Below are 17,784 nucleotides of genomic sequence, written 5' to 3'. Positions count from 1 at the left end.
TGCTAACCCTGTTTCTCAGATCCCGTAAAACACCAGCCTGTGCCCCCCATGCAGACCCCTCTAATGGTGACTTTAAATGCCTCCTACATGGTGCCCGCACTATCGACAGAGCCCATGTTTTCCCTGTAGAAGTTGTGAATAGCCTCCCAAACAGTGGCTTTAAAGACTATGTCAGACAGAGACGATGGCTGTTGTCGCCACTGGAACAGTGGCCTCTCACATGCGGGGACCTGGAGTTCCAATTGCACTGGAGAGTGTCCGAGCTAAATGGCGGACCTCAAGCGCATGCAGCATCAGTGGCCAGTCAGAAGTCCAGACGGGACCAACTCTCGTGCACAGAGGACACAAATGTACTCTCTCGCATCTCAAGATGTTGCATACACCACACGTCCTTCAATTGCCCAGCATCCATCAGCCCCCCACAGAGCCTCCGCAGCCAGTTTATGCCGTGCCAACATCCATATCCAGACAAAAATTAAAATCACCTCCCCATATTATCTCCGCATCTGGGAACCCCGAGATGCGGCGCCAGACATCAACGGAAAATGCAGGGTCATCCACATTTGGGCCATTCACATTCATTAACAAAACATTTGACCAACCCAGTTGTCCATGCACCAGCACTACACAACCTAGGTCGTCTGTCTCAGGACGCATGGCCTGAAATGAAGTACCCTTCTTAACCAGTGTAAGCACCCCCGTGCATAGCTGGAGTAGGAGGAAGCCACACGTAGGCTGGCCCACTTACTCCACACATTCTTTTCCGATAATTTTGTGAGATGAGTCTCCTGCAAAAAAGCAATCTGGACATCCATCCTGTCTAAATAGGCGAACACAGACCTAATCTTTTTAGGAGTATTGAGGCCACGCACATTCCAGGTTAAAAATTGTATTTTACCCCTCATCTAGACAGTTGAGTGAAAAGTATCCTGATAAATGAATGTCTCAAAGACATGTGTGTGTCAGTGTATCCAGGAAGAGATAATTTAAGAAAGAAAAAGCGTAAAGTGCCAGTTAGCCCCCCTTCCCCCCGTAACCCCCATCCCCCTCCCACTTCAGCGTACCCAACAAGCCAAAGCCATCCCAACCAAAGCAAACAACCCCCAATAATCAAATCTATCAGTCCGTAAACAGTGGGGTGTGAGGGGAACTCCCATGTGGGGGGCGTCAGAGTGCTACTGTCCTCCCACTGAGTGGGAGGTGGCCAATCAGGTCGTGTACCGGTGTTACAATCAATAAGTAAAGATTTAACTGTGCATCCTGTCCATCATGTATATGACAAAACATCATTCGTCCTACGACAGCAGTAAGAAAAATGCAGCTAAGGCTCTTGCCCAAGGATAAAACAATTATGGAATTCAACAGTACGTGGGCACATCAGGGAAATCCAAAGCTCTTAGTACTAAAGGGTTGTCAATCCTCCTCTCCCCGGGCAGTTTCGGTCTTCCGTCGGCCCTTCTTCAATTGTTTCGCATGCTACATTGCTTTTGGAGTCGAGAAAATCTTAAAGTCCCTCTCCGCACCCACGCGGAGGCGCGCAGGGTACAGCATGGCATACGGTATGTTTTCGGACTGAAGGAGTTTTTTGATGGCCCCATACTCATGCCTCACAGCTTGGACCGCAGCAGTAAAGTCAGGGAAGTGCCTCACAGCTTGGACCGCAGAAGTAAAGTCAGGGAAGAAGGATAGCATGTTTCCCTGATGACATATGGTACCCTTTTCTCTTTGCCAGCCGCAGGATGACATCTCGGTCCCGGTAATTCAATAACAGGGCTATGATTGGTCTAGGAGGGGCACCAGGGACTGCTCGTGCTGCCAGAGAACGGTGGGCCCGCGCTACTACGAACATCGAGGACAGCTGCTCAAAACCAAATACCTCCTGAATGAGAGATTCAATGAAGTGCTCCATTTTGCCAGTGTTTGTTGATTCTGGAAGGCCCAGAAGGTGGATGTTGTTCTTCCTGGACCTGGCCTCCAAATCTTCGTTCTTGGCCTGTATGTGGGCTAAGAGACCATTTCCATATTAAGGGTCTTACTAGTGACGTTGTTCAGTCCGTCCTCCGCATTAGACACCCTCTGCTCCACCTCCTCCATTCGTGCCGTCTGCTTTTCTAGTTGTGAAGACATTTGGTCTAATCTATGGTTAATAATGGACATGCTACCCTCAATGGCCTGTAGACTCTTTTACATCACCAGCAGCGGTAGACTCCACACTAGGTGGGCCCTCTACCTGCCCATCCGCCTCCGAGTCAGAAGCTGCCTTCTGAGGAATTCTGCCTGATTTACGCGCCTCAAAAGTGAGGCGAGCTGTGTTTTGTCCGGCTTCCCCATACTTTACGTTAGCAGTGGCAAGAACTGTGCTAGCTCAGTATCTAGCAATGAGGGGCTCAAAAAAGATATAGCATAAGTTCCTGGCAGGGTCGAGAGGCAGTGCCTACCAGATATAGCGTTTGTCAGATTCAGGCCTACACCAGTAATTAAATAAATGGATATGACACGCAGTGATAAGGCCCAGGTACTCCCAAGATCCAGCAGTCAATTAGCCCCCTCAGACGAAGCCAGGCAAGGATGAATCATTAGGCAGCGGGCAGTGGGAGCTGGAATATGAAAGCGGGCCTCAGGGGAACAGTTCACTCCTCTCGAGGCCTCTGGAGGTCTCGCCAGCAGCACTACTGCAGCGGGGCAGAGAGGAAGGCCAAGCTCATGAAGACAGTTCAGGGAGCTAATCCACATCGCTGGGGGCAGAGAGGTTGGAAATCTCCGTTTCTTGCGCAGTCGGCACCAGCGAAGCGGCCAGGCAGCAGGCGGCGCACACACACCGCAACAAAGCCCACAGCAGGTAGGCCGTGACCCAAGACCCCCGCCTGCTCCCACCTCCGGGGTCGCAGGCCCAGGTCCGGACCACCCCCCACCTACCAGATTCCGCGGTGGGCGCAGATGTAGCGCCGCTGCCACCAGCCAAGACGGCCGGCATGTCCCGCAGGTCTACTTGGGCTCAGAGCCCCGCCGCCGATCCTGAGGCCTCCGGTGTAGGGACAGGGTGCAAGTAGAAGAGGTAGGTTCCAGCCGCCGTCAACCTCTCAGGGCAGGGTGGGCAGATTTTATCACACCTCGCGTCTATGTCACCACAGAGCCCCCGTTAGTGCTCTGGACTCGTCCGCCGCCTCGGCGGCCGACAGCTTGACCCTATGGCAGTTAAGATCGTCTCCGCAAATGTGCCGCGAAGCAGGGCTCTCCGACTGCTCCGATGGCCCCCTCAGCTGCAGGGGTGCCTCCTCAGTCAGGAGAGAAAATTAGGTGCTTGGATGCCTTGATTTTCCACAGATTTTGGGCGGATTAAAGATCGGCCGGGCAGAGCTACACTAAAGTGCGGCCATCTTGCCGGCACCCTCTAGCACCCCCCAAACCGGAAGAGTTTGAGAGGAAACCGTTGAATAACTGAGTTTTTCCTTGAAAATCCTAAAAGGCTGTAGAAAGTTCCTTTCCTTGGCAGAATGTGGAACTAAGTTGTTCAACTGAGGACTAAATAATTTCCGACCTGGGCATGGCAATCTATGTATCAAAGCCCTTTGACTCCAGAGCTTTAGCCGAAAGAGTCTCCTCCTTGCTACTGAGGCTCCTGCTGCCATTGCTGCTGACCGCAAACTTTCCAATGTCATATCAGAAAGAAATTGGGCCAACAGTTCCATGTTACCCAGAATAGGGGTTGGATCCCTACAACCAAAGCACAGTTAACATTCTTTTAACCGTGCCTAGGAAGCATATACAGCAGTTCTTATAGAAACATTTGAAGCTGCATATGCTGTTTTAATGACTATTCCAACTTCCTAGCCACATTATCTGAAAAAGAAGCCTCCTCAAATGCCAAAGATGAAGTAGAGATAATACTCACCAGAATAGAGTGCACTCTTAGAACTTACGCATAGTCCTCTTCAAAAACCCGCAATGGGTATCATTTAGAAAGAAATCTTCTGGAGGCTGATTTGCGAGTACCCTTCTATTTACTTTGTACAGTGACCTTCAAAACCTCTTGGAAAGGCGAATTGTCCACTTGAGGAGCATTCTATTAAGCAAAAAATAATTTCCCTCATTTTTGGGCTATTTTCAAAACCCAAGACGTCTCTTATGTCTTAATTGCTCTTTGATCTGCAGCCCTTAAATGTTGTCTTCATCCAGGTCAGGCTGCAATGCTTGTTTTTTTGCAGCAGGCCTGTTTAACTGGTGACTGCCCCTTTTATCATTGCTGCCATGTTTGTTCTGAATCTTGCCTCTTATCCTCCACTTTGTAGTGGATCTGCGTAGCCTTATCTGACTCAGTTGCATTAACTTAAGAATGACTGTTCACATTGCAGCAGTCTCTTTATAGGTTTCTCTGCTGCCTTAATTGTGTTTCACAAGACTTTGCAGGCTAAGAGTCAGTGCGCTCTCAGCTAGCACATACCCACCTCAGTGGCGTACCGCAACATGATGGGGTCCCCCTTCAGAAAGCGATGAGGGACCCTGCTGTCTCCTAGATTGCACCGATATTCATTGGTCTTGGGCCCAATGGGGCCTCTTGAATGGTCGGGCCCCCCTTTGCTGCAGGGGGCTGCTTGGGAAAGCAGAGTGGTTTTCACAAGTGTTTAACTATTTCTTGTTCCATGCCATTGCACACATTCTGCAAGGCATGCAATGGCATGGCTTAGACTTAAAGGGGGGCCTCCTCCAAAACAAGAACCTCTGGGTGCCCCCGTACCGTCGCGGAGGGGGGACATTACGCCCCTAACTCATGTACTGCACATCACACTAATCCAGGAAGACTTGGCGCCACTGAGCTGCCACACGGTGCGGCCTGAATCGTACTAGTATCACGCGCAGCCCAGCACGAGTGAGGAGCAGAAGCTTCAACGCTGCATTGGGAGGGAAGGGCTTTGTGCTGATGGGTACAGTGATGGTTGAAAGACAAGCAACTAGTGCTTTCACCTTCATACAGGTTTGTAAAAAAAAGTCTGTCTCGGGAAGTCGGGCTGTCCTCACAGGATCAGTATTTGGATGCAGAGGACGGACAAAGTGGTAATGATCCGTCATATATCCCCAATCATACCCTGTCTCCAACTGCTTTCCACCAAGTCTGCTTGCTAAAAGGGTTTTTTTCTGCGTCCCCACAGCTTCCTGAAAATCTATCCAAGTTCTGCTGTGGTCGTGATTGGCTTGGATTGCTATAAAGGTCTATACACAGGCCTCATCAGTGTATCCCTTTCAACATTATAGAAAGTTCGAAACCAAGCTGCCCGTCTGCGGTTTTGCTTGAGAATACCTGATCAGATTACAATGGCCCAGAAAGCCCTCTGTTGACTCCTGGTAAAAGAAGGAATGGCCTTCTAAACTCTCTGCCTAGTACATTAGCCACTTAATGGTCACACACCTTTCAGATCTGTTCATTACGAGGATACAGCCCTCACAGGCACGGCACAATCACACTTCGCCCCCCCTCAGAACAACTCTAAATGCGAGTCAAGAAATACGACCACATCTCACCCTCTCTGAGAGAACTAAAGTGGCTCCTGATTGAAGCATGTTTTAACTTTAGAACTGCATGTCTCACCCACTAAGTCCTTCAGACAAGCAAACCAGCTTACCATGCGTCTAAACTCAAAAAGGCAGGCCAGATGATAAACACACTACTTTTCACACCACCGAAAACTCGCAAACAAAAAAACCTAAGCACGCTCTTTCTCTGGAAATGCCCCTAAAATCTGGAGCTCCATTCCAGTCCATACTAGGACTAACCCTTCCTTCATAAACTTCAAAAGACAGTTCAAGGATCTGTTCCTTAACCAACACCTCAACAAACTGGATAGCAACCACCCAGTGTGACAGAGTGTCTCTGCTACAGGAATATTGTCCAGATGATAAATCGCCCATTGCAAGAGGGTTCCCACACCACCTGTCCTTTTCTACCCTTCTGTGCTCCCCTCCAGGCCTTAACCTGATTCAACACAAGACAATGCTGTTTACTGAACTAATGTTTGTCTGTTATCGTCATGATAATTGTGGTAAAGCACTCTGATACCTTCGGGTCGAGCCAGCGCTATATAAAACTCCTAAATAAATAAGCCCCGTAACTATCAATCAGAAATCTCAGGTCCATCAACACAAGTCTCGCGATTACCTGCAAGACCAAGATTAGATATGGTATTAGGCTAGATATGCAAGGTGAGCTTCTCCTCGTGGAACTCTCTATCACTTCAGTTGAGACTTGAAAGAGAATTACTTTGTCAAATTCAGAAAGTACTTAAAAGCTTTGTTTCAGAGTCCACTAGATCAAAAGGCCTGGCTACTTGCAAAACTGGAACCCCGCTACATCCTATCCATAACTGTGCCAACTTGCATCTTCTTCACTACTTTCAGTCAGCAGAAACATGGAGAAGTATGGAATGCTCTGAACTCCAGCGTGAGAGCAGAAACCCAGCCAGCTCTGCCTCAGAAAATCCCATAGGACTGATGCTTGCATTCTGCTGAAGAACCACATAGGAATGCAGGATAGAGGTGCCTTATTTCACTTTCGTTTGAACTCTAACCATCCCTGTACTGCTCTGCACCTTGTACATATCTACTGTTAGGTATAGTGCTTGGTGTCTCTGAAAGTTAACATATAGAGATTTTATAATACTCCTTATGTATACATTTGAACCACTCATATCTCCTTTACAACAGAGCCGTTGAACGTGAAGGAGGTGCATGCCAGTTCCCGAGTCCAATCAAGCTATGTCTTTGTGAGACTCAATACAAGGCATTATTCTCAGTTCTGAGATTTCCTGGGTCAAGGCAGGTGTTTTTGGGCCCTTTGTGTGCTGATGAGGCCTATTTTGATGATATGTAACTGTCCTGACATAAGAGAGAGGGTAAATGGATGAAGTTGGGTCAGCTGTGGTAGCAGCTCCGGCATCCGCTGAGATTGTGTTGTAATGTGACTTGAAAGAGTTGCTTGTAGCGGTGTAGTCTTTGTCATCTGGCTGGTTGGTGTTATTCCTCAAGATAAGGCTCCTGTCTCATACTAAGATTATGACTTCGTAGTATCCTGCATATTATACTGTAAGGTGTTTTACCAGCCCTGCTCTGCCAGTGCCTGTGCTCTGACTCATTAGAATGTTGGAGTCTGATGATGCCTCGGAATGTTGGGACTGAGGGAGGCAGAGTGACAGTTGATCACTACAGATTGCTCTGCGGGAGATGGAAGAGAAGGAACTGTTGCTCGGTTGGATATTGGGTTGAGAGGAATTGAGGCCTTGGTGTAAAGCCTAGTAGTTGAATTTAGTTCTTTACGTGTAGTGTGTGATGAAGACATCATGGGTTTGAGTGGTGTTGCCAGTTTGTATTTGGTATATATGACAATATGGAGATATCCTTTAAGTATCATAGATTTCTCTCATTGGTCTGGATCATCACTGTGCTGTTGGCATGGACATTGGTGTAATCTTTCTATGGTAGACGAAGTTGCCAGTGGCATCAAGTTTTAGACCTCTGAGAATTTCTGTACTTTTTGTTACAATAGATGTTTTCAACATACTTTCTTACTGTTCCTTAGGGTTCCAAACAGTGGGAATTGAGCAGGGCAAGATGTGGGATTAAAGAAATGGTTCTCGCATGTTGTAATACTGTTACTCTTGATGATTCAGAGCTTTTCTATAACCAGTGACTACTGATCCTACATGTATATCCTTGGCCAGCTTGCAATTATTAATTAGGGGGGTGGTCAACGTGATACATTTGAGGTGCACGTGTGGGGTTTGATAAACAAGAGGTAATCAGTGATGCCTTGTCATACGGAGCACTTGCAGCCCATCCTGGCTTTTTAGTCACCAGCCCTTTGAATGCAAAGTGTATTTGGCTAAAGTGTGTGGGCTGGTTGAAGATGTTACAGTCTTACGGACTCTTGTGGGGCGATAACATTTAGGGTCATCACCTAAATGTTATCGCCCCGTATCATTGTTAGATTCTTTATTGAAGGTGGTAGGTAGAGTAATTTTAAATAAGTTACAAGCGTGGGCGGTGGAAATGGGTGTTTTATCACGGTTACAATATGGTTTTAGAAGTGGTTTGGGTACAATTGAGCAAGGCCTGAATCTTTGCCTAATAATTGATAAATATACTAGGGCAAATAGCGGAAATTTGTTTTTAACTTGTGTTGATTTATCTTCCGCGTTCGATTGTGTCATACACAACAAATTATGGGAAATTTTATCCGAGATGGGTGTTGAGAATGGCATACTGTTATTTATTAAAGAACTTTATCGGGAGGCAGGAGCAAGGGTGAGATATGGATTAAATGGGGAGTGCTCGTCCAGATTTGGTATTGGAAAAGGAGTGAGGAAAGGATGCGTCCTTGCCCCATTCCTTTTCTCATTGTACATTAATAGCTTGGGAGAACGGTTGGCCGAGCTCCCCCATGACAATCCAAAAATAAATAATAACCTGGTCCCAATTTTATTATACGCGGATGACGCGGTTTTAATGTCAAGGACACAAACTGGCCTCTAGAAAACAGTAACACATTTCATCAAGGACATGCAGGTGAGGGGGCTGCAAGTGAATATAACTAAAACATTTAGTATGAAGTGTGTGAAAAGAAATGTTAAGAAATGTGACATCTTCATTAATAGCAAAAAAATTGAGTGTGTGGACAAATTTGCCTACCTAGGTATAAATTTCGATCAGAAGGGCAGCTGGTCAGCAGCAATATTAGCTAGAAAAAATATGTTTCTAAGAGCCACTGTGGCGCTTGTCAGTCTGTCCAGACAATTGGGCTGTTGACCGGTCCCAGAGCAACTTGAAATCTATAAATCTAAATGTGTCACAACAGCTACATATGGCGCAGGTATATGGGGGTTCACAATGTATACAAAATTGTGAAAATAGCTTCCAGCGCTATTTATTAGCAGTACCTGGTTCAACGGCAACATATATCTGTCACTCCGAGGTAGGCATGAGGCATATTGTTGATATTATAAAGTCCTGCCCCCTGTTGCTTTGGTATAAGACATGGAACACCCCTGAAGCAGTTTTTAACCAGGATGTGATCATGGACTGTTTAAAACTGGATAACGTTTATCGCATCCCATGTTTACGACACATTAAGGAGTTGATAGAAGAGATTGGTCACCCGGAATACTTTACAAACCCAGACTGTATGAACACCATCTCCAGAAAGTTTTAAAAATAGATTATTTGTCCTATCTTGAGGAAAAGCGATGGTCTCTGGAGAAAGAAAAACAATCGGTAATGGACAATCAGATTATGTTGACATGTATAGGAATACAGCCATATCTGTCTTATGTAACAAGATCGCATGATCGGATGTTATTAACACGTTTCAGCCTAGGTATTGTGCACAGGCTCATTACTTTTCCCATGATGAATGATTGGTCACGCACCCTATGATCATGCCCTTGCGACGGAAACTCGGCACAATCAACACTGCATGTACCCTTTCTTTGTAGGTTTTACACGTTGCCAAGGAAATCGTTTTTATTACCGATCCTGAAGCAGTACGGGTTAAGACAATGTAGAGCTGCATATGTAAAGTTACAATGTATGGAAGATGCTTTGACAGTGGGACTTCTAGGAAGTTATTTAAAATGTGCGATCAGATTAAGAAAGACAATCAGGCTGTAAAATTATTCGCACTGCTTATTTATTTATTTATTCATTGACCTGGAAATGTAATTTTATCTGTGCTTTTATGTTTTTCAAAATGAAATCGAATAAAGTAAATAACTAACTAACAGACTCTTGTGAAAAGTTGGATTGAACTTGTGTTTAAGTTAAAACCTACTAGGTAAATTATCTCAGGACCCTTTGCCTTGAGATGGTCATCCAGCAAAGAAAGCCCGAGCAGCCTCTCATATCTTAGTAAACGTGAACTGCATTGCTCTTCAAAGCATTGGCCACATTTGAATACATGCACAGCACTGAAACTGATAGAAAGTATTTATTTCCTAGGGAAAGAATATGGAAATGCAGATGCAAGATGGCTTCACTCGGATCCAACCATTGTCTCCATTGAAATTCTTACTGTTGTTGTGGGTGGTACTTTAGCCTTAATGCTCACTTATGCAATCATCAAGGATACGTACTACAGGTAAGCTGTTCTTCATTACCATTGAATACACATTTATTTTATAGCCGAAGAAAACAAGTGAGTGAAGTAAGATATGGTGAGCAGGAAATATTCCTTCTTTGCTTAAAAATGCACTAACCAGTGGTTCAACATAAATCATCACTAAGCTTCTCAGGAACCCACGGCCGAGCGCAGACCACAGAAGGTGGTTTTGAACCTGCTGTATGATATGAGTTTGGCGTTCTTTACCCTGTTCTATTCTGTTTGGACATTTGTATGCTTACCACACTTAAAAATAACTCATCAGTTCAAGCAGACCCAAAAATTACTTGGCATGCCTCTATGTGATTTGTAACAGTAATGCCTTGCAAAAGAATCAATCAATTCCTTAGTCACTGATGTAAAAAATGCAGGGCATTCTTTGTGGAACCATCACTTGCCATGAACAGTACCAATGTGAATGTAAATGTATATGTTGCTCATATGGTCCGGTGCGTTGGATTCCAGCCTATCGGTCAGGCTCCTCTTTAATGCAAAAAGTCACACACAGTTCCAGAAGAAGAATCCAGTCAATCCTATCCTAAATTATATTTTGCCATGGATGAAATTACATGTGGTGCCTCAGTCATTATACTGAAAATGTGACTTATACAGAACAAAATATTAGATGCATTCCTTATTTAGTGATCGGCAAAACATATGTAACTAAGGATACAAAGCCAAATTGTAATCTGATGTTTTTGTCTGTGGCTGCAAAATAGCTCTTTGGTATGTTTGGATTCCATTTTGTCAGCCAGGAAAGCAATTCTGATTTAACAACCCATCCGGAATGACAATTAGTATGGGGCATTCTTCCAGCGGAGCAGCATCGCCTCACACGAAAAATAAAAGAACATAACGTTATTATCATTTTATTTTTATGGTACTGGTCCAGTTTTGTTTAAGGGCGGGGCTGGGCTGGGCTGTCAGCCATCAAGGGGAGGAGTGGTATGTGCACTTAAGTGTGCATGACAATTTGTCCGGCCATTTTGGGCCGGCCAAACTGTCATGCGCACTTTGCATGTTCTCCACCTGGGTGGAGAACATGCCCAGGCCCCAGTCCCTCTGTGAGCGCCGAACCACGACGCTCAGACCAATCACGACGCTGCTATCAGCGGAGTTCTGATTAGCTGGGAGAGACTGATATGCCTGGGTGCTTCCTGTTCCTGCGTCATCGAGGGAAGAAGAATGGAGGAGAGGAGGCAGCCAGATAAGTGCAATGCTCTTTTTTTTTTTTTATTCCACGCCTGCTGTGGCTGTCTTCTCTGCTGCGGCTCATTGTAACACGGTTATCATTTGGGTGTCCTCTGTGTACTCTTGATAGGTAACCTGACACTGTTCTAGGAGCTCTGCCCCATGTGCATGTAGATTTGAACCATAGGCAAACCTTGGATGACCTAGGACATATGCTGTTGGATACCATATGCATGTTACATAACACTGATCCAGTTCAAACATGTTGGCTGCAATTGAAGAACAAAGCCATTCGTTCCAAGACAGTTCTTGATACACTCACTCATTAGAGTTTTCTCGCAAGTGTTCAACAACCAGGGCTGTCTCGTTGCTACTCGTAGACCTAAAACCTAACTGATGAATTATTAAGTAGTGATGTAGGCTTACATTACCTCTGGGTTGCTTGTGCCGCCACGCTCCATGATTTTGCTACGAAATGGCAGTCAGTGTGGGAGATTTGTTAGTAGGTGATCAACATTTTTGTGGGCTTCAGATGTTTTCCTCCAAAGTAAGTTAATTATTGCATTCTTTAGGCTGTGGCAAGTGTTGGGAAGAGGTGTTTCATGAATGCTGCTCAAGGCTCTACCTGCAAGTTTCTAGATTTGCTTTTGATAGGATAGTCATGGAGGTGTTAGCTACTACCTCCATAGTTGTCTGTAGAGCATTTAGTTGGTCTCATTTTCTGCTAAGTCGTGTAAGGACCCACTACAATTGACCACCCTGTGTCTGGACTCTAGGGTTCATTGATCAAGTCTAGAGTCTTCTCTTCAGTATATTTCCTTGTTCTATCTATTGGGAAGGGCAATGGAAGAGCATTGGGGCACACAAATGAGCACAATATTGCTTTCTGAGTAGAACCCCCTTTGTTTCCTCTACATGCATTTATTGTGTATACTGGCTCCATTTCCTTTCTTTCCTACTGTCCATGCTCAAACAGTGGAATGCTATTCCAGCCAAGTGTCATGGGTTTGTGGCTGGTGTATTTTCCTGGTCCATTTGAGCTTCAGGTCTTTCATCTTCTCACACATTCTATACCAGTATCTAGCAAGAAGTCCTGTTAGCAGTACCACTGCTCTTTTGTTCCAATCATGTAAGTGATGTGTCCGGCTGGAATTCCTATTCTGAAACCATTCTCAATGATGGTGCTGACAAGTGCCTCCTTTTTTTTCAATCATGGCTTCACCAGGTGTGGAGTTAGTGGCCTTTTTTAAGGACGGCAACCCTATAAGCTCATAACCAGGCTTACGCTTCCCCTTTTAATCTTGCATCATGGCTCCATAGCTGAAGTGCTATTTGTGCTTTCTTGCTGGGATGCTCATTGTTCACTAGGAGAAGCCAAATAGTCAAATTCCTTTCTCCCTCAATTGGACCTCTGCATGATACACCAACTCTGATAATGCCGTCCTTGCGATGCATGGGATTTCCACCCACCCCTTGTGGTTGTAACAGACTTAGACAGTGCTAGTCATAGAAGCATCTTCAAAGGACGAGCTGCTCTGCTTTTACCCTTGTGTCAACTGCTGCTTTATCTGCAGTAACCCAGGGCCACAGTCCTCGTTTGCCACTGTCGCCTATCGGTCTGCTCAACCCATCACGTTGCCCTGTCCCCTTGCATCTTGAGCAGAGGTGCAAGTCGCCATCTTGTCTCCTCCTTGTTTTGAGGCCAGGTAGGAGACTGATGAGGAGCTCTCTCCTCACAATATTAAGGTGCCTTGTTTTTCCTTGCACATTGTACAGTGCAACATGTAATGGTTGTAGAGCTGGGGGACTTCACTTTGAGTGCTGACTTATCTCGGATAGCTTTTGGGGTCAGTTGTATTGGGACTGGACACTGCCATACATTTCAGGTTTGCTGCGTGGCTTAACTACTCTAAACCCTGGCTTGATTTCCAGCACTGTTAACTCAGTCGTCTTGTTCTGTAGGTAAGTAAGGGAACTTGGGAGTACCAGGACTAAAATCTCTACTCCTTTAAGGTACATTTTCTTATTTGACATACGGTGATCATAACTGATTGCATAACATTTAATTAAAGTGAACTGCAATTACTGTGTAAAATAATTATGTTCATACTTAGAGAAAATTGAAATACTTAACAATTTTGTCACTGTTAAACTTGTCTATTTTGTTTTGGTTATAGGCATTTCATACAGATCACATTGTGCATATGTGAGCTGTATGGCGGTTGGATGACATTTTGCCCAGATTGGCTTGTGGGCAGCCCCAGCCTAAGCACTGGAAACTGGCTCCATCTCTGGGTCTACCTGGTGTTTTTCAATGGGATATGGGTGGTGGTACCAGGACTACTACTGTGGCAGTCTTGGTTGGCCCTCCAGAAACTGCATACTGAAAAGAAGAGCACTGTGAAGAAGCTCAGATGAAGGTGTAAAATGTATTTTCTACAAGCTACAAAGCTCAGTGTCTGTTTCCTTCTGTCGGTGAGGATGTGTTGCTCTGCTGCAGGGTGTTGCATATTTTTTGGACCTCCTAAATATATTGTTTTCTCTCAGCTTATTGGCATACCAAATCTATGAGGTATGTTTTTTTCTCTGCATCATTATTTTGTATATTTTCGGTGCCAGAATTGGGACGATCCACTGCTGGAGGCTACCGGGACATGACCATGAAGCCGCTGGATGAACTTGTATCCCCGTTAAGAGACAGACCATCCCCCTTTTTAAAAATGTGTGAAAGTGAGATGTGATCATTGATGCCCATCACAGACTGGGTCCTAATGTCCCTGACATTTTATGGTACAGCAGGTAGTGTTTATTCAGTATGGGATTGTCTTCCAGTTGTCTTTAAACCACCACAAGAGCACTTCCGATCTCCTTTCCCTAAAGCGTGGGGTGTATTTCTCCATGTTTCCCCTTAACATTGTCAGTTGACAAACTCTAACCTTTTCTAGGACTGTCCTATCCGCTCCACTCAAGTCTGTGACAGTGAGTCCTACTGATGAGCTAGATTGATGAATACGTCCAAACCCTGAGCTAGGTGGCCTTTAAAGGAGCTTCACACAGCCACCAGCTGGCATATAATTGGAGTGCCCATCCAAGGTTTGACAGCTCACATGATAGATCCAATATCTTGCAGAGTCATTGGCTCCTCAGGTAAACACACCTTCTAGTCTTGAAATGTCCAACACTGGAGGTCACCTCACAAGTAAACAAAAGCCTCGTCCTTCTGGCCAATGCCATTTGCATTCTAATTTTTAGAATTGTGTTGCAAGCATCCAGTGACCCTAACATCAGGAGGACCCTCCACAGTGAACTGCAATCTGTGTGTTGGACAAGAACTTGCACACAGTATGCCTCTGACATGTGAGATGGGGATGTTGCTCTTTAAAGCATTTGTGGGGATTGGGCAATAATCAAATGCACAAAGAAAAGTGTGCCCATTCAGCCATAAATCGATATTACTTCACACAAAGTATGACCAACGTTTCGACTAACTTTTAGTATCAATTCTACATATCAACATTTATGTCGTAAATATTGACTCCGCCCATTACACACTTTTTGCATTTTTCCATCATAACCGGAATACAATTTGAAACATGTTATATCAAGTGCATGTATTTGTCTATTAAGTATAACTCTGAGGAGGCATGAAGTCATGAAGATATTATGATTCACTTGATCTATGTATGTCTCAAATTCTAGCCCTGCTGTTCTGTTGAAAGTGCTTAATGGATGGTTTCAATATTTACAAAATAAATGTTGATAATTGTAATTGTAAATGTAATTTATATAACGTTTACTACCCCTGACGATACCTTGAAGTTTTTTGCGGCATCAGCATGCTACTCTAGAACCCAAGATTAGAATTAAATAGTCTGTGGATTAGTAATATATGCTTCCTCTTTTTTTCTTGTGGATTAGTTACGAAAGGTTTAGTAACTTTATGCTGTCAAATTCTCGTTTGTTTTGAATTGTTTTGAGTAGGCATAGAATAATGGGAGTGTGTCAGAAAACAGACTTGTAAGTTGTTATTCAGAGTAGTAGGCATGTGTGCCTGTTAGTTGGGTGAATTGACTGAAAACGAGGGGGAAATTTGAAAAGAATGCTTGTGGGTTTTTAGTTGTAAGAAAGGTTTAGGATGAGTCTGAGAGAGGTGACAAAGTTGAATAGAATATTTCTTTTGTTAATACTTTAATTTTTTTTTTAGAAATACATGAAAATAACATGTACATGTATAGAGACATGCCTGCACATCTTGACATCTAAAAATGACGCTATAAGTATATCGAATGGTTAGTCATACTTCGGTGAAACTAATATTGATTAATGACTGGGTTGGGACAATTTTCTAAACCTGACATATAGGATGTAATAAAAGGGTTGCCAGTCCAGAAATCCATGTACCTAGTAATAGTACTGTGTTAAGATCGTCCCTTAACCTGTTTACACGGCAGTCGGTAGATAACTTAACACAATGGGAAAGCCACCATTTGTTGAGACTTGCCCTAAATTTCCATTTAGCTGTTGATGTAACGCTCAACACCTTCCACTGGAGCTGGCGTTCTGTTTTCTTATAGTTTTTTCAAAATTTGCCTTTATTGATTTTTGAATGATTAGCGCATTACATATTTTGTCATATAGCCAATATATATGCATTATCAATCAATATAGACTACAAACATTGCAAACAAAATGACGTGCTGCAACCAGAACACAAGCAAAATTAATTGGCAAACTTTGCATTCCCACGCTATTTGCAAAAACCATCTCGTCTGTGCAAGTTTTTAGTTCGATTTTCTGTGGGGGCTGTTGCTCTATTAACACCGGCCATCCCTTCGGCCTCCCAGGGCTGTGTGTTCCACTTCTGTAACACGTCCAAGCTCTTGTCACTAATATGCCCTCCACCAGAAGCCACATTGGTCAACTGACACACTCTCCTTTCATATTCATATTCCTGTAGGGAATAAACACAAAATAAATAATACAAGCTGTGACAGAGCCGTTTATTGTGTTGCTTAACTTCCAGTCTAACTTCTGTTTATCCCTGCTAGGTGTATTTCTGTTTGCCCGTCCTCTTAACAGTATTGTGGACCAAGTACCTTGTATTACAAAAGAATGTTCCTTGTGTGGAGGTAGTAACTAATATTCTTACTGTGCTCGTATCTGTGATATATCATGGTTTAAAAAGAAATCCTTTTTAATTCACACAATTATTAGCAATATTATACAATCTGTTCAACAAGAAGCCACTAAACTGCTGACCTTGACGTCTGCCAGCTCCTGACCCAACAATGGATTGTTGTTGAAATTTCTTACAAAATTGCATTAAAAACTATTTTGATACCAAACCGCTCATTGGCTGATCTTTGTCAGACTTCCCTTTACCTATGAATGTACAGGAGTAAACATGCATTGCACAGAATCTATAATTAGCACCTGCAAAATATATTGATCTCACTATAAAGCCAAATTAGCATGATGAGTTGTTTGTGTGCCAGCTCTCACAAATGAATGAGGATTTGGTGTATGGCTGATGGTCACAGAATCGGAAGTACATTGATCACAACATGGATTCTAACCTGAATAGTTATTGAAGAATATCTTTGACTGTCATCAATTGAACCCATATCTACTATACTAGCTTATCAAAACACAAATGCAAAGTGACAAACGCCAGCCATGCTGACTAAAGTAATCCCAGTATCTTTAACAAAGCAGGGAGTTTTGGGCTGTTACCATAAATTACGATAAGAGACTTTTATAAGTTATGATGCAACGAATCACGTGAGATCTCAGTCCGGAATATCTCTTGGACTTTCAACCATGTGAACTCACCTGTGAAAAATGCATGTATTTTCTGTCGAACAAAAATAAGTAAGAAACAAACATTTTACTGTAAGCTTGCTCACGTTTACCCAACAGATTTGTTATAAAACGGTTTGTCATGAGGGTACCTGACAATTACTGGGTGGAAGTCGTGCAGGGCTAATACCCCCCTAATAAACACTTTACTCTTTAGATTAAAATTTGTTTTGATTCCAAACTACGAACTTGTTGACCTTTTACAGACATTTTCATGACCTATGAGTGTAAAGGCATGAAAGCATGCATTGCACAGTTTTTATCATGAGCACACACAGAATACGTTGGTTTAACAATAAGGCCCTACTAGCATGATGCAAATCCTAGCAGGTACCACCCCTGACCTTCTCACCTCTCCTCTGAATAAGCAAAGATATACCTCTGTGAGTGTGGGTTTCACTCTCTTGGTTTCCTCAATACAGGGCAACTTGAATTCTTGTAGACCGTGATAAACCAGTATTTGGGAGAATCATTTACAGTATATGCAAACACGAGATAACTGAATCTTAAATTATCCCTAATAGTGCCTCCACTCCATCCAATACTTACAGGTGGTGTGTGGGATGGACCATGATCGGAATGAGCCATTCACA

General features: G+C 43.9%; 1 protein-coding gene across 1 annotated transcript in view; it reads left to right on the top strand.

The window, feature by feature from the left end:
• Window positions 1–16,677, top strand: part of EBPL (EBP like) — an 86,073-nt gene extending 69,396 nt beyond the window's left edge. The window contains exons 3-4 of the mRNA XM_078657367.1: window positions 9,982–10,120; window positions 13,510–16,677. Of these exons, the coding sequence (XP_078513493.1) occupies window positions 9,982–10,120; window positions 13,510–13,750 (380 nt within the window). The 3' untranslated portion in view covers window positions 13,751–16,677. The remainder of the gene's footprint in view (window positions 1–9,981; window positions 10,121–13,509) is intronic.
• Window positions 16,678–17,784: the final 1,107 nt, after the last annotated feature.

Source organism: Lissotriton helveticus, chromosome 8 (genome assembly GCF_964261635.1).
Source record: "Lissotriton helveticus chromosome 8, aLisHel1.1, whole genome shotgun sequence".
Taxonomy (NCBI): domain Eukaryota; kingdom Metazoa; phylum Chordata; class Amphibia; order Caudata; family Salamandridae; genus Lissotriton; species Lissotriton helveticus.
The sequence above is the reverse complement of the archived record's forward strand: the minus strand, read 5'-3'. Positions and strand labels throughout refer to the sequence as shown.